General features: G+C 54.1%; 7 protein-coding genes across 7 annotated transcripts; 3 read left to right on the plus strand and 4 right to left on the minus strand.

Annotated features, from left to right (window-relative positions):
* Window positions 1–2,411: 2,411 nt before the first annotated feature.
* Window positions 2,412–5,139, plus strand: COCMIDRAFT_22708 (uncharacterized protein; the record flags this gene model as incomplete). The annotated part of the gene is made up of 4 exons (XM_007685553.1): window positions 2,412–2,425; window positions 2,543–2,683; window positions 2,802–3,380; window positions 3,435–5,139. 4 exons carry the CDS (start codon window positions 2,412–2,414, stop codon window positions 5,137–5,139), a joined length of 2,439 nt encoding a protein of 812 aa, XP_007683743.1.
* Window positions 5,140–10,982: 5,843 nt separating this feature from the next.
* On the minus strand, window positions 10,983–12,118 carry COCMIDRAFT_32946 (uncharacterized protein; the record flags this gene model as incomplete). Its single annotated transcript, XM_007685578.1, has 2 exons — window positions 10,983–11,891; window positions 11,945–12,118. The coding sequence occupies 2 exons, from the start codon at window positions 12,116–12,118 to the stop codon at window positions 10,983–10,985; spliced, it is 1,083 nt and encodes a 360-aa protein (XP_007683768.1).
* Window positions 12,119–12,997: 879 nt separating this feature from the next.
* On the plus strand, window positions 12,998–14,519 carry COCMIDRAFT_84030 (uncharacterized protein; the record flags this gene model as incomplete). Its single annotated transcript, XM_007685619.1, has 2 exons — window positions 12,998–14,441; window positions 14,497–14,519. The coding sequence occupies 2 exons, from the start codon at window positions 12,998–13,000 to the stop codon at window positions 14,517–14,519; spliced, it is 1,467 nt and encodes a 488-aa protein (XP_007683809.1).
* Window positions 14,520–15,670: 1,151 nt separating this feature from the next.
* On the minus strand, window positions 15,671–18,709 carry COCMIDRAFT_83778 (uncharacterized protein; the record flags this gene model as incomplete). The annotated part of the gene is made up of 2 exons (XM_007685620.1): window positions 15,671–16,839; window positions 16,885–18,709. 2 exons carry the CDS (start codon window positions 18,707–18,709, stop codon window positions 15,671–15,673), a joined length of 2,994 nt encoding a protein of 997 aa, XP_007683810.1.
* Window positions 18,710–20,561: 1,852 nt separating this feature from the next.
* Window positions 20,562–21,837, minus strand: COCMIDRAFT_32949 (uncharacterized protein; the record flags this gene model as incomplete). Its single annotated transcript, XM_007685579.1, has 7 exons — window positions 20,562–20,892; window positions 20,945–20,964; window positions 21,024–21,190; window position 21,245; window positions 21,365–21,453; window positions 21,530–21,670; window positions 21,735–21,837. The coding sequence occupies 7 exons, from the start codon at window positions 21,835–21,837 to the stop codon at window positions 20,562–20,564; spliced, it is 852 nt and encodes a 283-aa protein (XP_007683769.1).
* Window positions 21,838–22,167: 330 nt separating this feature from the next.
* Window positions 22,168–22,470, plus strand: COCMIDRAFT_83914 (uncharacterized protein; the record flags this gene model as incomplete). The annotated part of the gene is made up of 2 exons (XM_007685621.1): window positions 22,168–22,219; window positions 22,280–22,470. The coding sequence occupies 2 exons, from the start codon at window positions 22,168–22,170 to the stop codon at window positions 22,468–22,470; spliced, it is 243 nt and encodes an 80-aa protein (XP_007683811.1).
* Window positions 22,471–22,748: 278 nt separating this feature from the next.
* On the minus strand, window positions 22,749–24,025 carry COCMIDRAFT_22713 (uncharacterized protein; the record flags this gene model as incomplete). Its single annotated transcript, XM_007685554.1, has 2 exons — window positions 22,749–23,611; window positions 23,728–24,025. 2 exons carry the CDS (start codon window positions 24,023–24,025, stop codon window positions 22,749–22,751), a joined length of 1,161 nt encoding a protein of 386 aa, XP_007683744.1.
* Between the last annotated feature and the right edge of the window lie 1,623 nt (window positions 24,026–25,648).

Here is a 25,648-nt window from a genome sequence, read left to right on the forward strand (position 1 = left end):
CAGGGTCCATTGAAGATTGGACAGAGATTGGACAATCAAAAAAAGACCGCGGCGCGGAAGAGTAAGAAAGATAGTTTGGGGGGCGTTCTTGACTCGGACTAATAGTGACGGTGGATGAGCTCATGTGGTGAACGTCCAGCCCTACGAAAGATGCCGTCGTGTTTGGCTATTACGGTGCTGCAAGCATACGCGTTGCGACGGCATCTGGCTTGTCTGGGCGGAAATGGATCTGCAAGTGTGGCGTCGGGGTGTGGCGAGTGTGGCGAGTAAGTGGGTCTGTGCCACAGCGAGGTGTGAGTGTTTGCTGGGTCGGGCCAATCAGAAGCATGCACATGCGACGGGAACATTGCGAAAGGGATTGAGGCGCAGAGCTGCAAGCAGAAGCAGAAGCAGGCGCAGAAGCAGCGTAAGTGGTGGCCTCGTAGCTCGTCCCGTTTGTCGATCAGCGCCTGCAACAAAACAGTTGCCACGACTATTTTTGTGTGCATTGATGAGCATAGAGATGGGGATGGGATTACCACGACTACTGCAGGTGCCGAATGACTACTGGCGGAGGCGAGCGATTGGCCCGGTAGTGTCAGCATTGGATGCAATGACCAACCGGGACGGGCGGTGGGTGTAACCGCAGGACAGAGTGACGTTTGATTGCTGGGATGGTAAGAAATTTCGACCCTCTGGGGCCTGGCAAGCACAAGGGCCGCAGGGAGAGCCAAAGGGCCGAGCGGCGGCACGATGACGACATGGGCGAACATGGCGGATGGGGATTTTTTGATGGACGGGGCAGCTGTGCTGTGTGTCGTCGGGCAAACGCCCACTAAAGCACAGTCGTTAATCTCGGGTTGGCAGGTGATGGGATAACGTTGAGCATTAAGGTCATTCCGAGTAGGCGGGTAGTGGGCAGGCACAGGCAGCGAGGCTGGCTAAGGGCAAGCGAGAGGGCGCCAACGGCCGGCTGTGGGATTGGTGGGTGGACATGGTGGGCAGGAGCAGTGGGCAGGCATGGCTCTGAGGCGAATTTGGCGAATTTGGCGGGGTGGAACCTCGTCTCCGATCCGGCGCGCAAACGCAGGGGAGTGCTGGCGGCAGGAGAAGCAGCAGGAGCAGGAGCAGGAGCAGGAGCAGGAGCAGGAGCAAGCAGCAATAGCAAGCATGAGGCAAGTACATAAGCATGGACAAGGGAGGGGGATGTGTACATGTCTGTCGCGTGGAATGGGAGCGAGTGCAGTGCAGCGCAGCGCAGTGCAGCGGACCAGGGCCGTCAGCGCAGCCAACAGCCAGCATCGGTCGACGAGTGGAAACGGGGCCCTGGCCGACATATGTCATTTCGCATTGAGGAGCCAACGCACACGGTAGGCGCCATGCGATTGCCTGGCGACCAAGACGGCATAGCGTGCGAGCCGAGGGCTTCTGGACGAGTAAATTACGGCAATGCACACGGAAGGGCTTGGTGAAGCCACCATGGGGGCCCCGTGCGCCGCGGGCTGCAAGGTGGCTGGACGGGGGAGAAGACGTGTTGTTGGAGTTGGAGCTGTTAGGCCAGTAGTATGGCGTGGTATGGTATGCTAGACTACTACAATACAGTAACCAAGTGTACCATGTCGTCGGTCAAAGGCTCGCAGCATGCCCGGCGGCCCTTGTGCGGGATGGCGACAGCTGCACTGCAAATCGGGCCCGGATGCGGTACAGCACGACTGGAGGGCGGCTCGCGTCTGCCGTAGGGCCGTGGCTGTGCAGGCGGCCGGCTCTGCGCTTGTGTGCTTGTGCGTGTGCTGGGGGAGCATGCCAGGCCATGGGAGCAGCGTCTGTTCTGTCGGCTGGGCCCATGTGCATGTCGCGCCGCCGCACAGCACTAATGCTAAGTGAGTACTCGTACAGTGGAGCAGCAGCTTCGGGCCTAGCACCACCCAGCCAGCCCAGCCCGACCGCCCAGCTAGGGCAGCGTTAGAACAGGCAGGCCCGCAGGGACCATGTGAATGTGTGCATGTGTGGATGTGCATGTGTGTACTGCTGCTGCTGTGGTGTGTGTGTGTGCCTAGACCCGATGCTCCACCCTTGCCCACGCGCGGCCCTCGAGCAATTCCGTCAAGCCCATGGTGGATGCGCTGCTCGTCGCTAGCTAAAAAGACGTCTGACCACCGGCCCTGGACGTCGCCCTGTGGCTTGACTCTCCCAGGCTTGCCTTTCTCGTGGCAGCTGCTCTCTGTTTCATCAACCCAAGAAGATCCGCTTCCCACGCTGCTGCTGCTTCCCTCGCTCCCTCACCTTCTCCCTCCCTCTCTCCCTCTCTCTCTCTCCCTCCCAGCCTCAACCCCCCCCACCAAGCCACACTCGCCCCAACACAAACACTACCCGTCAACCAGATGCTCCCCGAATCTCCATCCTGCTAATCGCCCGAGTGAAAGCCCGATGCCATGTTTCGAAATCGGTACGTCACGCCCGCCGCCATGCCCAAGCTCGCATGTGATTTGCGCGCGTCGCGTTCGAACGCTGCCTTTGCACTCCCCCAAAAAAACCAGCCTGCTGACTGCCTAACCCCTCACAGACTGAACAGCCAGAAGCCCGATGGGAAACTGCTAGAAGACTTCAAGGCAAACTTCCCCCACATCCAGCAGCGCTCCCATTCTCTCGCCGCGCCGCCAGGCCACTCGCTCGCCGATGTCTTGGACATCGCAAACCCCTCTCGGTACGTCTTCCCCGACATGGCATTTCCGATCCCTCGGGACGCATTTGCGCGCAACCACCGACATGTCCATGTCAACCAAGTCATGCACCCAACTGCTAACTTTTATGGCCCGCAACAGCCAGCCTGACAGCCATGAGGACATCAAGGACCAGGACCCCACTCCGCGCGGCAACAATGAGCCCTGGAGGTTTACGCCCTCACTGCTCGACCCAAACAGCTTTGCATTCACCTCCTTTGCAAACCAGCCGCCTGGCTACTACACCCCAACTCCGGGTGGCACCAATACGCTCTACCACAGTCAGGCCGGCGACCTGCACACGCCTGGCTTCAGCTTTGGCTTAGGCACCCCACTGTCGCTTCCCACCTCAGAAGGTGGACTCCATGCCGGCCAGATCGCACCTACTGCCCACTTGCATGGTTTCAACCACCATGCCCTCGGCTCTCACCACTTCCAAAATGCCAATCCCTTTGGCATGCAGCCGCAGCATTCGCAGTCTTTTGCGCCCCACCAATTCACTCACCAGCCTTCGGCCTTTGACCAGCGCCCTTTGGCGCAAACCCATGAGAATTCTCCCATGGACAACATGGTGCCCGAAGTCGAGATGCAAGAGCAATCGCCTCTCATAGGCTTCGCACCCCATTCATATGACAGCATAGCATCTGCAGTCCAATCTGCACCCCCTCCACCCAATCAAAAGTGAGTTGCAAAGCACGTGTCATTTTTGTGGAATACACCTGCTAACTTGGATAGCTTCCGATACCACGTCACTCTGAATGCGCCAACAGCTATGGTCAAGCAGCCAGACGAGGTCCCGGTGACGTATCTAAACAAGGGACAAGCTTACTCCATCTCCTTGGTCGATACGGCTCCACTCCAGCCCCCTTCGCCAAATCTCAAGTACAGGACCTTTATTCGCATTTCATTCGAGGACGAGCAACAACGCCAGCGACCCGCGTCTTGCTGGCAACTATGGAAAGAAGGTCGAGGCACGAATGAAGCCCATCAGCGTGGCGGACGCCTGCAAGCTGTTGAATTTGTTGACCCGAGCCAAGTAGGCGGCGGCGAAGTCCAAGGCCGACCCAGGGTAGAGCTGGAATCATCCTCGTTTGACGGCTTCGTGGTAACATGGACGCCCGTTCCCAATGCTTCGCCAGAGTGTTCGTTGGCTGTGCGCTTCAACTTCCTCTCTACCGACTTTAGCCATTCCAAAGGCGTCAAGGGCATCCCGGTTCGACTTTGCGCAAAGACGGAGCTGATCACGGAGACTGCTGGATCATCGCCCCAGCGATCAGAAGCCGAGCTTTGTTATTGCAAGGTCAAGCTCTTCCGAGACCACGGCGCCGAGCGGAAACTGTCCAACGATGTTGCGCACGTCAAGAAGACGATCGACAAGCTCAAGCAGCAAATTGCGCAAGTCGAGTCTGGAATGAAAGACTTTGGCAAGCGGAAGCGCAGTGGCTCAATTTCCAAAGGCACCATGAGTCAAAGACCCGGCAAGGTGCCCAAGCACAAGCGGACTTGGTCCATGTCTTCGACAAGCGACAATCAAGGAGCTCGCGCGCCAGCTGAAGAAGATCTTCATATCAAACTGGCGTCTTTGCAGGACATGTTCAGCTCGACCAGGCCTGTCAGTGTTCTCTACCTCAAAGGAGAAGCACAGGACGACCCAGATCTGCATCCAGTTGTCTTGGGCGCATCGTCCCACGATCTCTCCAAGCTGGACACCAACGTGGATGCACAAATGTGGGATGGACACGATCCACAGACATCGACTTCGTCCGTGGTATCTCCAACTCCCAGCTCACAATCTCTCCAGTCGGAGAAACGTCGCGCCTCTTCTTTCCAACGTCCGCAGCCCTTCCAACCGCCCTCGCGCATGTCTTCAAACGAGTGGCGAAATCTTCCGCAAACCGCTACTGGCGATCTCAAGGGAATGGCGAATATGCACGGAGGCGCAGATGTCCCAACCAAAGTCCAACGACCGTATTCCGACGATCACGCGCTTTCTGGATGGATCGAAGCTCTTGGCGTTGACCAGACGTACCAGCCACCACCAGAGCCCTTGCTCAAGCCAGTTGCGTGCTTTTTCGTCCAGCCCAGGCTCGCCGGTCGCCAGCCAGAGGACAACTATTTCCGAGCCGTATACCTTATGGATCGCACTGTCAAGGAGCTTGTCACTGGCATTGCGATGAAGCTCAAGATTGAGCCTAGCAAGGTGACACGGACCATCCGCGTTAACCAGAAAGGACTACAAATCTTAATGGACGATGATGCAGTCAGCAGGATACCGGAGCAACAGGACATGACGGCTGAATTCCACGAAATCGGCACGCCTCCGGCGCATTCGATGAAGCGCGAGTGGGACGCCGGCCCTACAGACATTCAGGTCGATGGAGATATCAGTGTCACCGAAAACGTCCATTCGACTGGCTACGAACTACGCCTTCTCTTCTAGGCTTTCTTTGCCTATCACTGAGTAAGGCGCCGTTCCTTTTTCACCTTGATACCCTGTTTTTTTTCCGGCAACCGACCGACCGTAATGACCCGTACCGTTCGTCTCTTGGAGCCTCGTATCGCCATGACACGAGTCGCCATGACTTTTGCTTTTTCCTATTGCTTCACACAACTCGACCATTTGGCCTGTCGCGTTTCTTGGCCAAGTGATGCGCTTGAGTTGAGCGATTGCTTTTGTTTCCTATGTCCTATACCTTTCTATTCTTCTTTTCGGTGCGACGACGATACCCATTATACCATTACCATTCCAACTTTCCCAGAGGTTAAGATTGCAAATCGACGATCTGTTACGAACATATGGCGAGATACACATACGCAGTACGAGGAGGGCGCGTTGGGGGTTGTAATTTTTCTCTCTCTATCTCTCTCTCTCTTTCTCACAGACAACAAGCATGGGCTACTTCGTTTTCCACAGTGCACATACCCAGATTACCCTGGAAGCCTAATCAAAGTCTTTTCACTCCTTGAACTGTCGCAACATGTCCGATTTTCTTTCCTTTTCAGTCAAATTTTCAAATCATCCATGTCTTAAAATGCGCGATGTGCGACCGAAGCTGGACCGGATGCTACGCACGTACGTACTCCACTAACATTATGGCATAGTGACATTCTTTTACTCCACGAAGCATTTTCTATCCGAGCAAGTCCCCGTATCACGATTTATCCATAAATGTCACTTCGCATGCTCTCGACGCCTTGGCGCCCTTTAAACCTTGACGCGCTACCACCAACCCCCGGAAATTAAGCTATCCACGGGCGCTTGCTGAGCTGAGAGGCAGAAGAATGCACCTTTGCATCGCCAGCTCTGGCATTATCGGCTTCAAGGGGAACAAGGGCGTTCATAATGGGCATCATATTCGCAAATGCATGAGGAAATGGCCATCGGAAACAGGCATATCGCATCCTTCTACGCTCAAGTGGGGGCCCCTGAAAGTAAGAAATTGAGGGGGGGGGCTGGCGGGTAGTGTGGGTAGAGTAGCCGATGCCGCCAAAAACACGTTCCGGCCCTAAGGATGGCGCGCCCGAAACTTGATGTCATACTGCAGCAAGCCGCTCACGAATCACGACGACGACACACGTGAGCCCGAAGAGACAAACCGAAGGAGCAGGGAGTGGAGGATGCGCTGGCAATTACAGAACAGGCGTCGAGTAAGAACGGGCCGATTGAACCTGGTAGGCGGTGTTGTTGCCGAGTCGTCTCCTCACTTATCGTACACTTGAAACATGTGCGCATCCTACCGATTGTCGCTTGCGTCAAATCCACAGCCTTACCATCGCAGTTTATGGTTGTTTATGCGAGCGCTCATGCACGGGTGGTCTGATGGTATACACACGGATCGCGGAACACGGCACCCATGCTTAACGATTCTATGGGGATGCACGGGCTATGAAGGTCTAGGTGTACACACCTAGAACCAGACTATCCGAATAGCCGTTGCTCGGCATTCCTGTAACCCCATGCTTTTAACATTAGTAGGGAGCAACGTGCATGAAGACCCAAAGCACATTCCCTTGAGCATTGTTATTTTTTTTTGTTTTGCCACAGGGCTCTGAAAACAGATCAGGACACGAAATCCGAGGCGGCATACACGTCAGGTGTGCAAAGCCTGGCTGGTGCTAGTCGAGCCGATGGCGAATACACGAAGATCCAATAGAATGGCGCAGTGTGTTGGTTGACGACGCTCGCGTTCCAAAAAGCAGCTCGGTAACGTTGTAGTAAAGTCTACATTACATATGTAAGTGTATAAGGTTATGCATGAGCCAATGAGCGGGCAATGGTCTAGTCGGAGATCGACACGTTGTGTAATCTAGCGAGTCTGGCAAGTGGCGAGGTAGTGTGGCTGGACCCTTCGCCTTCGCCACAACGGCTCGCGAACGCTGGACTGTGCCACACTACTCTATTTCTATGCGGTACGCTTGTAATATGCAGGTCGGTCACACGCTCTGAGTCAGAGATCCGAATTGCCTCTCGCATTCGAATGACGCATGACGTTAGCACGACTTTTCGCCACTTGAAATATGGCATTTGGATAACGTAGGTGTACCGAGGCGAGGGTACGATAAGATGATGCCGCACCGCCACACGAATACGTACCCCTCGCAGAGGATCTTCATCACGCCGCATGTCAGAGTGGGTGCCTCACTTTGGAGCATAAGAATCCCAGTCGAATGACCGAAGGATCAACTTCATTGTCGAGTTCTAGACTGGTTGCTCCCCGCTGCTACGGTACCGTAGTAGTGAAGCGTGTCAGCCGTAGTTTGCAGATCGTAGTGTGTGTGTGTGTGTGCACTGGTAGATTGGGCTAATTCAACAGACTGCGGCCGTTGATCAAACGGAACGATTTGCCATGCAAATGGCTCGGTCCAAAAAAAATCAACCACGGCACTAGTAAGATTTGTAGACTTTGTTCGTGCTCAGACGTCGATTGGATTGCATTTCCCTCCCTCTCTCTCAAGGTAGCAACGCGGCCTTTATCAGCCATTAGTTTAGTGCATTTTTTCAGGTGACACATGTAATGTAGCAGCGGCTGAGATACGACGGCTTGTTCCACAGAAGCTAAAAAGTCATGGGAATGGGAGGGGTGGATTTGTCTTGTTTACGTGGAGATTAGGCTACTCGAGCTTGGTGGATCTGGCTCCGGCGCAACGAGTCAGGTAGGTCCTTTAGCAGTGTTACTATGAGCTGGGTAAAGTATGGGAAAACGGAGGCCACTTGGGGGCTATTGTTGCATCTATTTCACTACTAGTCAAGGCGCCGGCACGACTACCGATCCCAGAAGCCAATACCCGCGCTTCGCTCGCTCACAAAAGGGCAATCCAAAAAAAAAAACCGCCAGTGTAGGTTGGAGGAAAATATTGACTTTTTTTTTTTACCACCGGCGCGTACCATATCCTCGGAGACTGATTTCCTTTTATCCTACTTTTTACACGCGACGGTTAGGGAAAAAAAGGTGGACTTTTTACTTGTTTAGGTCAAAAACCATAGGGATCCATTCTTGTTTAAGAGAAATACACACACGGACGCGAATCCGAGTGAGCGGGGGAGAGAGAGAGAGAGAGAGAGAGAAATCGAGCCCAAGGGAAAAAAAAGAGGTGACGAGCTGAGAGCGGCCCCTCGGAGACAAGGTGAGGTGAGGGGCCGCACCTGGACGCGGTGGATAAGCGTCCAATTACGGCAAATCAAGTGCATATGATCACGTTGACGGGCAGAATCTTTTTCAGCTTTTGAGGGGGGGGGGTTAGTTTAGAGAAGAAAAAAAAAGAGAGATCCTTACGATTTGATGACTTCATAGGTGCGGTCAAGCACCTAACTCAGATCACCCGCAGAATTGTGTTTCAGATTGGGGAAAAGGCCCGGAACAAGACGTCGCAAGCATGCATCCAGCCTCCCTTTCCCTTTCCTCGTGCTTCCGATGAGCGGGCGATCTGCCCTTTTTTTTTCTTTCTTTCTGTCTTCTTTGCTTTGCCCAGTCATTTGCCAGCACCAAGTTTCCCCACAAGCGGACAAAAGGGCTCGCTTCCCGATGCCTGGGACCTGTACTTGGCGTGTGTGTTAAGCAAGTAATCAGCCTGGGGCCGATCGGCACGCATCTCCGTCCGTTCCCCCCCCCCCCCTTCAAGATACATATGTGTATACACGATGCACAACACACTTTGTATTTCCCTTTTTTGAATATCTTCTTTTTTTTCTCTTCCTCCCCTCTTTCCCTTTTGTACCATGTACATATAAATCTCTTCCCCGCCCCGCCCCGCGCGCACGCGCTTTGTCGCTGTGTGCACCCGCCATCCATGAGTGCCTCTCTCCTCTCTCTCTCTCTCTCTCTCTCTGAAAAAGGGTAAAAGCAGCGCAACCCGCGCGCAGCCCTAGAACACCACACACGTCAAAACTACGAAAGGGAGATTATTTCCCCCCTTCCCCTCCCTTCCCTTCCAAGGACTTTTCAACGGCGCGGTGCGGGCGGGGGTGCGCGCGCGCGCGATTGTGGCTTTCAATTTCGCTTTTCATGGGGGGCCCCTCCGGCCGCCATGGCGAATCAGCATCGGAAGATGCGATCAGCCGCCAATGCATATATATGTATGTATGTGTGTATGTGTGTGGCTGGAATACTGCCGGTTGGGCGATTGGAAGAGGTGGGGGGAGCGGGGCGCCGCTGATAGTAACAGGAAGGAATATTACGGCGCCCTCTTCCTTCCTTCCTGCCCTGCCTGTCTGCCTGCTTGCCTTCTTTCCTTCCCTTCTTGTCTCTTTTTTGACTATGTAGCTAAGGGTGTAGTGTATGGATAGGAGCCACGTTGGGTTGAGGTGCATTAGTTTAAGGGAGATTACATGGGGGGTGGAAGTAAGTAAGCAGTAGGTAAGGAGAGATTAGGTAGAATCTGTAGGTATGTCTGCATGGCATACCCGCAGCTTGCTGCTTGGGAGGGGTGGAAGAGAGCGGGCTTTTGGCCCTTTTTTTCTCTCTCTGAATTTCCCCGATAGGTGTTGCTGTTCGATGCCCGCATTTAGGATAATGCAACATCCAAGTGCTTGTTTTCCTTGCAAGAGGGGGGAGTGGGGATATGTGTTGAAGTTCGTGCGCGTGTGCGGGCGCGCTTTAGTGTACTTTTTTAACTCACATGTACATATATATACGAACTATACCCTTTTTTCTCTCGCAGTATCAGTAATCAGAATATAATCCCATTTTTTTCCCCACGAGGGGGCTGAAGGAAAGTGGCTCTTTTCGTCGCAATGAGGCCCGAAATAGCGTCTCTTTTTTTTTAAAAACACAAGCAGTCTATGCGCGCGCGAAAAGATAATGATACTGGCCAGCCCCGGCGCCGCCCCCCCCCTTCCCCATGACACTTTTCTATTTGTTTGCTCATTCAGCTTTGTCACTCTCACTCTCTTTCTCTTTCTGTCCTCTTTCCCTTTCTTCGGCGAAAAGCCCCAGGACGGGAAGGGACTCCACAACACATATGACCCATGTTGCTTTCTCTTTCTCTCTCCTCTGAGCGTGCACGCGGGTCAAACTTAGCTTAGTTATGCGACCTGGTTAAAATGCTTAATTCCTTCGGCATATATGGACGAAAAAGAATATGCTGACACCTGTCCCCCCCCTTCCCATGATGCAAAGATGCGTATGCCGTATTCTGCTATATGTACAAGGTACATAAATTACTACATCTGTACCCTGTTGTCCGACGACGGGCGTCTGGACGCGGGTGCGCGCGGGCCAAATGAGGGAATCTTTGCTTCCTTGTTCCTTGCTAGATCCCTGCAACACCGACGTGTCGGGGGTCCGAACAATTGGATTCGAACGGGAGAGAGAGCGAAGACATCGGGGGCGTCAATGGACTAGGGGCGGGGGGGCGTTCATGTTTTCCAGACTATAGGCTTGGGAGAGAAGAATTGATTGCGGGTATTTTTTGCACAAAAGAGGCATGTGGGCCGTAGCAAAGTAATGGAAGGGGAAGGAGGGATTCCCGGACCCAATGTATTGAGTGCGGGAGCGAGAAGCGAAAAAGAAAAGAAAGAACATGGGGAGTGGAGCGCCGCTGGCGCGGGTTGGGCAATGTGGATGCAGATGCATGGGGGGAAAAGGAGGTTAGGAGGTTGATTTGCACCGCCACAGGTGGGTTTGGAAAGGGAAAATGGGTAGTAGTGAGTTGGCTTGCATTTCACTGCCCAGTATATTGGACGGGTAGTAAAGCATCAATCCAAGAGTTGTCATTGTTAATATTGGTTTCTAACCTCCCACCCTTCTTTTTTTTCTTTCGGTTCTTTATCTTCCCAAGCACCTTTCAATCGTCTAGTTCCCGTCCAAAATCTATCAAACGCAACTTGTTCGCGTCTTTGGGATGGAATTGGGCAATTTTTGCTCGGACCAAGAACCGGGAGGCCGCGGAATCTCTCTGGAGCTGAACATAGGCTTTGCCTCCCCCCGGACCCATGAGCGTAGCAAAGAGATCGCTCATTAGTCTCCGCATTTCCGCGTCAGCTGCTTCCGCCTCGGTGGGCGGTGGCTCTTCCTCGTGGCCATCGTCGTCTTGATCGACAGCCGGCTTGGTGGGCCCCCAGATTTGGTCGATTCGGCGCTGTCGAGTCTTGTCTGATGGAGCCTTCTTGGAGGATTTTGCTCGCCCTTTTTTGGTGAAGCCCGCGGCCAGGGTGTCGTCGTCTACGTCGAGCATGTCGCCCACGACGGGCCCGCCGAGTTCTTCGGCTGCGAGCATGGTAGAGAGGTAGTCGTTGATGAAGTCATTCATAGCTTCGCCCAGACGCTGCATTTCCGCGTCTGAGTGCTCTTTCTGCGCGCGTTTGGCAGCAATCAGTTCGCGTGCAAGCTGGGCAGGCGTCTTTTGAGAGCGGTCTTGGTGCTGGGAGCGTAGTCGCTGGATGCGATCCTCCATGGCCTGCGTGAGGCGGTTGGCATCGTGCAGATTAGCTTCTTCGCGACGAAGAGCCGTCTCTTTTGCAAGCAATTGAGACTGAGTGCTGGCAATGGCTTCCTTGGTTCCCTGTACGTTCTGCTGGATGCTACGGGCGGCTAACAGCGCTGGCAGAAGTGATCCTTGAGGAGGCAGATATGTCGCAGTCGGCTTCAAGCGTTTATATGCATCTTTGACTGCCACGAGTTGTTGCAGCTTTTCCCGCGGATCCTCTGATGCATAGGCTATGCTATCCAGGTCAAGATTGGATTGAGACCGCAACTGTGGTCCGCTTAGCAATGCTCGACGAGACCGTGGCTGCAGTCTCTTCTTACCTGATCCAGCGCTGCCTGTTGTTCCTCTACGCGTGCCTGCAGCTCCTTCACCGTCTGCGCCAGGCGAGTTTCCGTGTCCGACGCGTCGAAATCGACAGCGTCGTTGTGCAGATTACGTGCCTCCTGGGCATACTTTTGTATCCGCTGGATAGTCTGGTCCGGCGCCTGTATCATATCTCTTTTACAACGCGGTTGGTGTGATGTGTGGTGGTCGCGCAGCTTCGCTAATAGACGCGTCGTACCTGGCGCGCGGCAGCCTCACCCCACTCGCTCGTAGACGTCTGGGCAGTGCACACTGAAGCTTGAAAAGAGAGCTCGTTCGCAGGTTGCCTGTGTCTCCTGGTGTTTGCGTATGCTGGCACAGTGCAGTCGTCAACACGTGACCTGCCAAGACTTAGCGCCAACCTCCCCGCGACAGCTTCCTTTTCGCTCCGCCGGCGCCTTCTGCCTCACGCAATTCGCCTTGCTGACCCCGTCCATCGCCCCAAGCTCCTTCTCCATCACCAATCCTCATCAACCCCCTTCTCCTGCACATTGCCTTGTTGCTCGGGAGAAACGGCACGCAACACCAGACGTTCCCTTATCTGAGACACCGGATCGCTGCCGACAAGGTTTGACGGGCGAGCTTTCTTTACTTGGGCCAGTTTCTTCATCTCTCGACCTTACCTCACATCCATCGCCCCCGAGCGAAGCACACTATCACATCCATCCACTCACCCTGCCCGACTCTCCTGCTCCATCACAACACCATCACCTACGACTGCCCACTCTGTCGAGGCATCCCTTGTCCGACGTCTGCACCCTCTGCACGCCCCAAAACTCCGTTCACGTTCCTGGCGACCTCTCCTCCACGCACCTTACCGCGCTGTTGCGGTCCCCTCCAATCCGCCCTCACAGCACGCTTTCTTTCACGGCCCCCGCTGTACATAAAAGTCGCAAAGATAATCGAGATCAATTGAAACAATCTCAACATCGCGTTTGCGCGCTCGTCGACTGTGAAGAGCGTATATAGCCGTTGAAGACTCAAGACCCAGAAACTCTTACATAGAAGCCATGTCTGCATCACCCACCATCGCGGCTTCCTCGACCAAGCGTCCGCTCGAGGAGCCCTCATCGCCTGCCGGACTCAACGACCAGCCCGATGCCAAGCGCCCAGCCCTCGATAAAATGGTCAAGGACGAAGCCCCTAGCGCAGACTCCATCGACATTGCGCAGCCAGTCAAAGCAGAGGCTGTTGCTGTTGAAGGCATCAGCGAAGAGCAGGCAAAGGTGGTACCCGTCGCAACCCCCGCCGTTGAGAATGGTACTGAGTCTATCCAGACGGACACTGTTGTCCCTGATGCTCCCTCTATTCTTGAGACCCAGCCCATCCAATCCACATCCGGTGCCAATGGACGCCCTGTAAACTCCAACCAACAGGTCGACGAGACCAACTGGCTCCATGTACGCGCTTGCATTGGCACCAGCGAGGCCGCCACCATTATTGGTAAGGGCGGAGAGAACGTGACCCAAATCCGACGTCTGTCTGGCGCCAAGTGTACCGTCAGTGACTATTCGCGAGGTGCTGTTGAACGCATCCTTACTGTAAGCGGCCAAGTCGATGCTGTGTCCAAGGCATTTGGTCTCATTGTACGCACTCTCAACCAAGAGGACCTCGAGACCCCTTCGACGTCCACATCCAAGGCGTACCCCATGCGTCTGCTCATTCCCCACATTCTTATTGGATCAATCATTGGTAAGGCTGGTGTTCGTATCCGCGAAATCCAGGAGGCTTCCAACGCAAAGTTGAACGCGTCCGACACACTCCTTCCTAACTCAGGCGAACGTTCGTTGATCGTTCTTGGTGTTGCCGACGCCGTGCACATTGCTGTGTACTATGTTGCTCAGACTCTAGTTGAGCAGCTGACCGAGCGATTTGGTGGCCCTGCAGCCTCCCAATACGCGACTCGCAGCGGCATGGCTGCCAATGTTGTTCCAGGCGGCATGTCTGTTCAACCATATGTCCCCCAACCTGCTGGAGGCCAATACTCTCACCCACAGAACTTCCGTCGCCAGGAACCTGCTCAGCGTACCCCTGCGCATGGCGGATACGGAGCTCCGCACATGCACGGCCAGCCCCCTCAGCAATCGCCATATGGTCATCCTAACATGCCCTATGGTGCTGCTTCACCCAGCCGCGGTCCCTATGGCGGACCTGCTGCCCCCACACCCTACGGGGCTCACCCGGCTGCGGCGCCTGTTGCACACGGTGCCGCTCCTCACGCGCCCGTTGGTGCCATCCCCGGACAGCCGTTAACGCAACAGATCTTCATCCCCAACGACATGGTTGGTGCCATTATCGGAAAGGGAGGTGCCAAGATCAACGAAATCCGCCAGCTCAGTGGCAGTGTCATCAAAATCAACGAGCCTACTGACAATAGCAACGAGCGTCTCGTCACCATTACAGGTACACAAGAGTGCAATCAAATGGCGCTGTACATGCTGTACTCGCGACTAGGTGAGTGGACGCATATTAATCGAAGATGGACCAAAGACTAATGTTATTTTTACAGAATCGGAGAAGCACCGTATCTAAGCGTATGTGTGCTCGTGGCATGGAATTGATTGTTTAAGTGCCAAGACCAGACGTGGTACAGAATGAGTACAGGACCTCTTGTTTTGTTTTGTGAGGAGGGGAAATACATGTGTATATGGGAGCAAGGCGTAGCGGTACATTTTCCTGTCACTTCTTTTTTTTCATGTTTGGGGGGCCTTGTACTTTAAAAACACGCTTTCTCTTACACTTGGTACGCGCAAAAAGATCGTTGTGCCCTGGTAGAGTCTGCTCGTGAAACTGGAAGAGGGGGGAAGTAAGGAAGGATTCTTTTATTGGGTGTGGGAGGGGACCTCGATCATCGTTGATGGGCGGGGGAGGGGGGGAGGTCCTTTTCAGTGCCTACCACATGATTTGCACATATTTGGTAATCTAGTAAAAGCTCAATGGTGTTCCTTCTTTTTTAAAAACAATAATAGTTGTATGGGTCTGTGGGTTCTTCAACAGATGTGCAATAATAGACTGGATTGATTCTTACTCTAAATACAACTTTATTGTGCTTGTGGTGATAGGACTCGAGTATCAGACGGATGCATTAGGGGTGGGTTAGTATATACGAGAATGTATCTCGTCGAGTATTTTTTTTGGGTAGATAAAGGAGCCATGTCAAATCTTGACCGTACTTGTAGGAAACCCCCCCCCCCTTAGATATCATCTCTTCCGACCAACGTAACGACGGACGCAAGTATATATCGTGACTGGGAATATTGCCATTTTTGTTATGTTTCGACTCCGAAAAAAAGGGGGGAGGGGGAGGGGGAGGAGGGGAATCACTAACACTTATATATCTACTCTGACCTGGGTGAAGCCAAGCAGATGAAAGGAGTTGAGTTCTGTATCTACCTCTTGTGTATTGGATGGAGTAATTATCAAGTGAGTCGATTGTGTGCTCAAGAATAAGCTGTTAGCTTGGTGTAGAAGACGAGTATGAGCAAAATGTAATGATGTCAAGCTTGTATGTGGTAAAGTGTGCAAAACATACTACTACGTCACTAAAAGTAATCACGTATATAATGCAAGGTAACGAATCGTATAAACGAATTTTGGATAAACCAAAAGAACACATATAATCACATTGGAGAGCTACGTAGGGAGATCCGGCAAAAGAACAGATCCCGTTTTTTTTTCCACTTTTATCGACCAGTCCCAATCGGACTCATGAAACCATTGCTACCATTTGTTGCGCTTCGAACCATCATGGGCTTGGTACTTTGGATAGGACTCAAGGGATCCCTCTGGCTTGAAGTTTGGCTCGACGTACCCGAGCTCAAACTGCCACTTCCATGACTGCGGTTGCGTCCATTGACGGGTCCAGGGGTATTGAAAGGATTGCCAAGCACATAGGGGGCCATAGAGGAGGGCTCATCGAAAGCATCAGTGAAGCCGGATACGTTAGAAAGCATCGACGAAGAGCGACCGCGACCGCCACGCATGGAACCAGGAGTGCTGTTCATGTGAGAGTTGAGCGACGGGAACGTGAAGCTAGCGAAGCCGTTGTTATGAGGAGACATGCTCGTGCCAGGGAGATTGCCATCAGGTGTGGTCGGAACAGACATGTGTTGTTGGGCTTGCTGAATCAAGAGCTCTTCGTACTGCTGCACGGTTTGCATGATTTGAGTAGTCGAGAGATTTTGTTCCTCAGTCCGCCTTTCGTAGTTGATGATGTTGCTCCGATACTGATGCTCGACTTCAGCGCGCTGTGCTCGCAAAGCTGCACGTTCTTGCTCTCTTCGCTGCTTGGCGGTGAAGCCTTCAGCATTGGCGGTGACAAGTCGGTCGTGCTGCTCGTTGAGCCTGGTAAGACGCTGCTGAAGACGCTCCCTCTTCTGGTAAGCGTTGTTGATGTCGTTCTGGACGCTTTGAACCTGGCGCTCAATCTCTTCCTTTGTCTTGTCGAACTCGCTCGCAACAGCATTCTTATTGTCGCGCTCCTTTTTCCATTCGGCTTTCTTGGCTGCGGCTTCCTTGGACTCCTCTTCGGGAATACATCCCAGGTTCTCTGCTTGAAGAGCGAAATCTGCAGCTGCATCATCTGCCTGGCGAATATTCTGGGTGAGTTGGAGGACGCGCTGGCGCTGGCGTTCATCACTGCCACCGGCGTTGGCAAGGCGGTTTCCGAGAGTATCCACCTCTTTCTTGATATTGGTGATGGCACTTTTGTGGTCCTTTTTGTTCCGCTTCAGGCGATTGCGTTGCTCTTGTAACTGCTGGTCGGCTGCCGCAATAGAGTTCTTCAATGTCGTAGTAGGCGAAGAAGGTCGTAGGGTCTGATGCGCTGGCGGGGAGGCAATGGAGGCTAAAGCTGACCGCGTTAGCAAAGAAACATGGCATAAACAGTCGTTCTTACCAAGCTCGGTAACAGGGCTGGCCGAGGTAATAAGACTTGCTGAATAGAAGACTTCGTTGTCGTTGGTCCTGACAAACTCGCAGTAGTAGTTGGACAGTGCCGTCAACCCAAAAATCTCCCCTACCCAGTAGCCCGTTCCCTCCTGACCCTCAAAACCAACAGGCTCGCTATGCCGGATCCGGGCAGAGCTCCAATCAGCGCCATTGACACGGATGTAGAATGGCTTTGACTTGTCTATGCCGGACCCGACGCTCGAATCTTCCTCGTTCTGCTCCTGAATACCAGCTCCACCAGCTAAACTAACACGAAATGAAATGTCGGAAAAGCCGACTTCTGAAATCCAAACACGATCGTCTTCCGGTCTCCAAACAGCGTTTCCAATGTGATTTGCGTCTTTTGCGTTAGCCTCGTCGGCATCGTTTGCCGCCCGGCTACTCTCCATTTCTTTTAAAACAGTAACTTTTGTACTTGCAAGGGCAGCCCAAAACGGCTGCTGACTCCGAACATGAGTGGCTTGCTTTCTCTTCCTTCTACCACTACTTGCTTTATCCTTGTGTGCGTGTACGGCGGGCGACGGCCCCGGGGGGCGGCCGTCGGTACTCGAGGCATTGGGCACGTCGGCAGCTGGTTCATGGTTAATAGAGTTGGAGCGTTGAAGCACACCGGATTCGGGGTCTGTCTTCTTGCCAGTAGGTAGAGTTGTGTGTTCTCGTCGAGACAGAGAGCGTCGGATGATGCGAACGACACCTTGGGCTAGAATATGAATACCCAGGAGGCTGCGAGGCCATCCATGGGGAGTTGAGAAGCTTTCCAATGAGGTCGGCGTACTCGGGGGGCTCGTCAAAAATTCAAGGCCTCCCCGGGCGAGCCCTGTCCAAAGAAAGTGGACAATGTGTTGCCGGAGAGGCCTAAATCTGAAGACGTGGCTGGTGAAGATGATAAGAAAGCATATGACAATGCTATTGGTTGTGCCCTTTTTGCCGGCTGCAGCCCCTCCCAGGGCGATGGCAATGACGGCCTGTGCCAGGTCGAGGAAGAAGTTCTGGGCAGGGACCCACAGCAACAGCCATATCATAAGAATGACGGTGTCGGCAATGATTGTGGTGAAGAGCGAGGGCGTGCCGCCGGAGCCCTGGAAGATGTCGGTAAAGGAGGGAAAGGCAGAGAGGGCGGAGAGGGGGGTGCCCGCCTGGGGCGGGACAAAAGTGAGGGTAGCGAAGAGGAACTGAACGACGGTGAGGACGGTTGGGGGCAGTTGGAGGAGGATGATGAGGATAGCGAGCACGTCCCGCAGCGGGCAGGACGTGAGAATGGTGGCGGGGACAGAGAGCATGGTGGTCATGGACAGCGAAGCGTGCTTGGAGCCTGTAGTGTCTGCGCGGCGGAGGGTCGATGACATGGGGTCAAAGGGGGCCGTGGCATTGTCGTAGGGGCGGCAGGCATCTGTGGAATTGTCGTTGGAGGCGTCCGAAGCGGCGCGCGTGCGGTCGTGTGAGCGGGCGTGGGGGGCAGCGGGAGTGGTGATGGCGGAGGAGGCGGAGGGGGTGGCCGACGAGGCAGAGGACGACGAGGCGGCGGCGGCGGCGGCAGGCATGATGGCAGTGGCGGCGTCGTGGTGGTGAAGGAGCGTGTTTGCTGGCGCCGTGTCGCTGCTGTCTGCTACATGGCCGGGCTGGGGCCTGGGCTGTGCCGTGGTCTTCCCATTGGGGGTGTTGGCACTGAGGGCCGGGTTGCTCTTCTGCTTGTCGATGCGTCTGCCGGGGGCGGCAAGGCCATTCTCGTGTCGCTTGTCGTGCGCCGCGGTCCTCTTCGACTTTGCTACCATAGACGGCGGTGCGGGTGCGGGTGCAAGCGGGCAAACGTCTCCCCGGCGAGACTCGACTGCTGCACAGGACGAGCCAGACTGGAAGACTGAGAGCCGCTGCTCGGTGGGGTGGTGTGAGGGCGAGGGGGGGCGGCGAGGGGAAAGGGCAAGGGCGTCGTGAGCTGAGGGCGAGGGATGAATGGGGGAGCAAGAGAGAGTGAGGTGCCCTGCGCGTGGCTACTCGCAGCTTTCCGCCTGTTGCCAAGCCACGCTGCTGTCTGCGCAAACGTCAAGTGCAAAAAGTCAGAAAAGTCAGAGCAGTCAAGCAGCACGGCGTGCCTTGATGGTGCCACTGGGCCCCCCTGGCCAGGGCATTGATTGCCGCTGCAATGCCACTGCCTTTGCCTTTGTCATTGTCATCTGCCCTCGGCCCTTTGGCCTGCCTCCTCTGCCGTACCGTGGTTTCACCTCAATCACACACACACACACACACACACATTCTCTCTCTCTCTCACACACACACGCACATGTCTACCTGCGCTGGCACATGCATAGCACACATGGACAATGTACACCTAGGTACCCAGAAGACGCCTGGCTCCGGGCTTCCTCTCCTGGCTCCGTCGATACCCACATCAGCCGAACTGACACCGATTTCTCTTGACGATGCCGATCGTAAGTAGCCACTAACCCACGATGGTTGCTGCGCGCAAGACATGCAAGCCAGGCTGCCCGCCCATTTGGCCTGGCCGCACAGAGGCGAGGGATTGCATCTGCGTTGCGTCTGCGTTGCGTCGGGCGGGCCCTGTCGTGCCATTGTCGACATCAGCTGCATCGTCATGCTCTTCCTCCTTGTCGTCCCCATGCCCCGTCCCCGGCAGCATCATCACCACGACCATGGCATTCGTGGGCGGGATTCCGCCGGCCTCTCTAGCATGGCCGCTCATTTGCGGGCGCCGGGACCCCCCTGTGCCACAGCCCGCTCCGGGCAAGTCAAAGTCGCGCTTTCCTCTCTCGACCGCATGCCATGAAGTCTCTGCAGCGGGCACACCCCCGCCAGCGACGCCGTCTATTACTCGCGTCTCTCCGTCTGCAGTGTGCAGAGACATGATGCGGCCGTTGCCATCAGGAGTGTACTATTTACGATACACATGTACTCTCCTACACTACACATGTACCTGACTTGGCCGTGCTCATGCCAGCTGTCCAGACCGCACTACATCTGGCCCCTCGTCAATGAGGCTCGGGCACATGGTTCGGCTGTTGCAAACAAAGCCATCGGAGCATTTGCGTCAATCTGTGTGTATCGTGGATTGAGGCGAGCATAGCGCCAAAGCCATCCGCCCGCACATCCATGGCCTTTTCCGCAATCTGCACAGTGCCGGCGTAGAAGCTTAGCCCAAGTGCGCCAATGGCAGCGGGGCAGCGCTGCAAACAAGGGAAAGCTTGACCATCACGCGTCCAACGGGCGCGCAGATCCCCACAACAGGCAATTCCCATCGCCCATCACGTGCAGATCCCTGCGCGCCCCATACCACCATACCACCATACCACCATGTCTCTGCATATCTGCCCACTGCACCTATCCTGTACGCCAATTTGCATCCTTTTCTGCTGCTGCTATCACTGTGGCATGATCCAGAGCTGCCTGCAAAAAACCCCGCATGTTGCATCGACTAAACTGCAGCCGGCATGACGTGATATGCATGCAACGCCGCCCTCGACCAATCCTGCTCACCATTACACCACCATGTACATTCGTCCTCTGAGCAAAGCAACCATGAATTATCATTCATCCTTGTATTATTCTTCTCGCACTCACAAATCGCGCTGTTCACGATATAGCCAGTCTCAGTGATAGGCTGCTACAGGTTTATGCATCATTCGCACTTCCAAAGTCCTCCTTGGCATCTGGTCTATCCCAGCTGCCCTTCTCCAACGCTCTCACCCTATCCAATAGTGCCTTGACCCTACCACTGTTTCTTGCCTTGGCCTGCTCCTGCAAATTGAATGTTTCCTGGAACTTTTCAACCATAAAAGGTGGCAGTGGTGACTTTCTGCCTGTCCTGTAGTCGTAAACTACAATGTCTTCAACACAACGCGCTGCCGGACGACGATGTGCCTCGGACAGAATCATGACATCGAGAATGAAATGATCACTGCCTTGGCTAGGCTTGTTGCGGAGTTTGTGGAGTACCGTGATCCTGGTGGCGCACGTGTCAATACGGGACTGCTTTGTTACGTCGGCAAACACACCTGTCTGGCCATGTCATTGGCTGTGTTCGACATTAGTAAACAGACAAACAAAAGCAAAGAGCAGAATGCCTTTACTTACAAATTTGTAGTCAGTCTTGATACTTCGCAGAATCAGACCAATACTTTTTGGTGTCATGAGCTCCAGCCACTCAGCCCGATGCTGCGGGTCGCTAGCCGCAAAGTTCAGTGTCCAGTTGACCCGGGCAGACTCAGCATACCGATTGTACATGACATTATTCACGTGACCTTGAAATGGTTAGAAACTTTTCCCAGTACACAGCGAGATCGTCTAGTAAATACCCTTTTAGTTGGTCAGCAATCATTCATAAACGCATTGCAGTCGGCTTACCATGCTATCCTGCATGCAGCCAACATCCACATTAGCAGTCGTTTACAGAAATCTCGGATGATGAAGCTGACCATCTCTCCCCAAACAACCTCTTGCCGGTAGAGTCCACGCCATTGCTTGCCAGTGAGAAAGCCTTCGCTTCCACCTACGAGTTCTCTCCCTTGGTAAACACGAACAAGTTAGCACCTTCATCACGTAAAAACACTAGAAAAAAACATTTCAAGTCGAGTGCTTACAATCTTCCGCTGTCTCTTGCAATATCGAACCAGCCTCCTCGACTTGTGCTGGATTGATTCCAAAACTAATGCACTTTCCAATGCGCAGCTTGACATCTGAGAGCCATCTTGGACTGAGAGCAGCGGTGGCAGGTGCGTTATCTGCATGCACGGTGCATGGTGATTAGTTGATCATACCGTGCCTTCCCAAAGTATATCTACGTACCACTTGACGTCGACTGATACCGCTCAAAAGAGACACGCTGTACACCTGGAAGCTGTCGAATCGGCTTCACTCTACAGACAATTGAGCGCAGTAATGGCGGCATGTCGACAAAACCAATAATACACAAAAGCTCGAAAATGCGCTGCGAAAGCAACACGGCGAATCTAGAGATGGCAATGTGCAGATAGCGGCAAAGCAGCCGAGGTCCCCGCTTCTCCAGCTCTCCACCTCGACTCGACCAAAACCTTACGTACCTATGTACCTACATCAGGAACGCGGTCCGAGCGCATCCTTCCATCCTTCCACGACATACCTCGTCGTGCACCCGGCACACGCCATTCTACAGCAAAACAAAAATACTAGTGTACACAGCCAGCTCCAACGAAACAAAAGAAAGAAAACCCCCATCACATTTATTCCATCTACTCGAAACATGACTGCTCCAAACCCAGGGCTTCGCCATCAAGTCATCCGGATCTACAAGGGTCCGTCGAACTCCCGCGTACCCCCCCAATTTCTACCGAACTTATATTCACATGGAACAGACTTGCTTTACATGGGCCGAGAATACCCTCAGGGGTACGATTACTTTCGTACGCGTCTACACAAGGCCTTTGCAAGCCAGCGGCATTTGACCGACGAGGCCAAGATCAAGCAAGGCATTGAAAGGGCAGAGTACGTGAAGAAAGGTCAGTCTTCTGATATTGCAGCAACCTGGACAAATTTTCATTGCTGACATATATATACGGGTTAGAAATTGAAGCTTTGTAAGTCCAAGCCATGAAAAAGAGAAGCAAAAACTTTGATTCGAAAAGTTATTTTTTTTTGGCTGACAACATGGTACAGATACTATCTCAAGCGTTATCGTACTCTGCGCCAGCGCTATGATACAGGTATCTAGTCACTGACAAACACGAACTAACATCTGCCAACGATGGCCTGCCGTAGACCGGGATATCACAGAACGAAAGAACAAAAAAAGCTCCAGAAAATAGAGGTTATACCAATCAAATCTTAGACCTTTTTACACCACCAGATTCCAATTTCAAGACACTCGCCACTCGAGGCTCCTTTCTGCTCGAGCAGGTCGTTGATCATGGAATTCCAGTAGCGCTGCCATTCCTCCTGATTCTTGCCGCTGACGTCCTTGAGCAGCGGCTCGAGGCTTTCAATCAGTTGAATAACAACAAGGAGCGCCGTGTGCCGCAGGGCCGCTTGCTCCTGCGTCAGAGTAGAGCCATCCATGGTTGACCCGCCTATCTTGAGCTTCCCAGCCTCACTCCCCCGTCGCTTCATTGTGTCGCCCGCTGCTTCGCGTTCCCAACGCGGCTCGCCAAGCGGAATCGCCACCCGGCGGTTTTCTACCTCGCACAGCGTCTCTGTCTCCTGGAGCAATATCTGAGAGATGCGCGAACAGGGGGTTGGAGAGAGTTTGCGTCGGCCCAGGGCTTCTTGGATCCACGCATTTGCATCTTGGAGGTACTTGTTTTGGACGTCGGTAAAGGGCGTCGTATGCGAAATAAGAAACGTCCCAGTTGATACGGCGCAAGCATAATCCTGGGGGTTCTTGCCTGGCGGAGGTGGGGGATGAGGCATGATGGAACGAATGATGTGATCAGTCTCCCACATTTCTAGCGTGCCGCCCGATTTGAGAATGCGGATACACTCGTCAAGTGTCCTTTGTGTTGGCGCCCCCAAGGGGACTACCATGCTCATGTCTTTCATGACTACTATGTCAAACTCCTCGTCGTCAAACGGCAGTGGCAACTTGCGCAAGTCGTGTTGCACAAATTTCCAGTCAATGCCCTGGCGCTGCAAGTCTCCGGCCACATGGACAATGTCCAGTCCGGTAAAAGAAACGTCTTCGTAGCCCTGACCTGGTTCATTGTTAACACTGAGTGGCAGCTGGGTATGCAGACATGGCGAAAAGGAAAGTCGCAGGCCTCTGCCTGGACAGCTCGCCGAGCCCGCCAAGGTCAGCAGGTGTACGTACCACTCAACCATTCGTGACAGACAGCCGACCAGTATCCTGTGCCGCATGCGACTTCCAGGACTTTTTTCGGAGCGTGCGACGGGGTGGAGCCCAGGGCCCTCCCGAAGACGGCCGTGGCAAGAAGGGTCTGTAGATTCTGACGGTGGAGTTCGGGAAGATCGCATGGCAGCGGGTAGCCTTGCGCGCGTCGGATGTATCTGCGGCCATGGCGCAGGATGAAGGGTTCGTTGGGGGTGGTGCCGTCGTCCTTGGTACTCAGATTCGAGTTGCTCGACATGGAGCCCCTGGTGATGTCCATGGTGGAGTGAGGGCGGGGGCCAGACGAGGCGGTGGTCGAGGACGCAGAGATGGTTCTACCGAGGGCGTCGGTGGTGGCCAGATCCCATTGCTTTGCTTCGACAGTCTTTGGGCGCGATGGAGGGCTGGCCGTAGGGTTGGCGCCGTAGTAGCGGTACTGGCGAGGAAATTAGCCCAATGTAATTCGAAACAGTGTCAGCAGAGGTCCTTGCCAGCTGCCAGTCTCCCATCGAGACCGTCTGGAAACGTGATTAGAGTTATCCAGCCCTTGCCCCACTGTTTTTTAGCGGGAGCGTGATATTGGCCTTGTCCCTGGCCGTCTGATAAGCACGTGTAGGCGAGTCAGCACTCAACGAGCGGGACAGCGGAGCAGCAAGAGCGGTCGTGGTAGCAACGGTGTGCAGTGCAGCAGCGGGGGTAGTATGTCAGGGCAGGCCGAGGTGTCAGCATAGTTGAAGCGCGAGTGCTGAGTGGAATGTGTCTAGTATGTATGTATGGGGACGGGGGGCTTTCAATGGATGCATCTCGGTTTCATACCCGGGTGTACAAGGCCGCTCAGGTGAGGAGTTCTGGATCGTGCCGAGGAGACATCTCCAATCACCGTCTGCGGCTGTGTGATGCCCCCCGGATTTCCAGGGCAAATCCGCTGGGCGGAAAATGTGGGCGCTGTGACCGAAGCTGCTCTGGAGGACCGCCGTATGCATGGGCGCGGCATCAGCCGACGGTGCGCGCTGCAGGTGATGGCATCCATGATTTGCATAGGGGAGTGCCTCCTAGGCTAGCCGCAGCAGTAGCAGTAGCAGCAACAGTGTGTATGTATCTATGTGTATATGTATCTATGTATCTATGTATACATACATGTCGGTACATGTGTACTTGGTATATACACACGTGTGTGATTGCGTATCTGAGCCATTGAGTTTTTCCAGAGACCCAGTGTCTACTACCATTATTACCATGTGTGTACGTATGTATCCATACATATACACACGGTACGTACGTACATGTACGTATGCGTACTATTGCTACTGCTGTCCCATGGAGCCCTCGTGAGCCTGAATGCCCGCGCGGACCACCTACTTCGAGTGTGCCCTACATGTCATGTAGACCACTTCCCCAAAGCAACTCTGTCCGAGATACATTCCCGCCGGTCACATTGCTTCTGCAGCAGCCCAGACACAGAATGCGTGCACTACCAAGGCCGGCGCGCGAGGGGACAGATGTGTCGTTTCAGCGCACCAGATCGACGCTTCCACTATGTCACGTGTGCCGTCTAGCGGCACCCCCCATGCATCGGGCAAGGTTCGACTCTCAGGCTTCACGTATCGCATCACTACGCTCTCTATTCTTCACAGCGCTGCAGTTGGACCTCTCTCTCCGTCTGTCTGGTACAATTGCGACTGACAGCAAAATACTGCGCGCTCTTTGACATGCTCCGCTCTGTAAGTACGCTGCTTTCCACCCGCTTCCACCAGCACCCACTACAGCTCCAACCTCTTTGATTCCCCACCACCGCAGAGCTGACTGCTCCAGAACAATAGCCTGCAGACATATCAAAACAAATAGCAGCGCCCCGACCCTTTCACCGCCACAACCACGAGCCTCGAGCGAACCCAAACCCGCG

The sequence above is a fragment of the Bipolaris oryzae genome, assembly GCF_000523455.1.
Source record: "Bipolaris oryzae ATCC 44560 unplaced genomic scaffold scaffold_11, whole genome shotgun sequence".
NCBI classification, from domain to species: domain Eukaryota; kingdom Fungi; phylum Ascomycota; class Dothideomycetes; order Pleosporales; family Pleosporaceae; genus Bipolaris; species Bipolaris oryzae.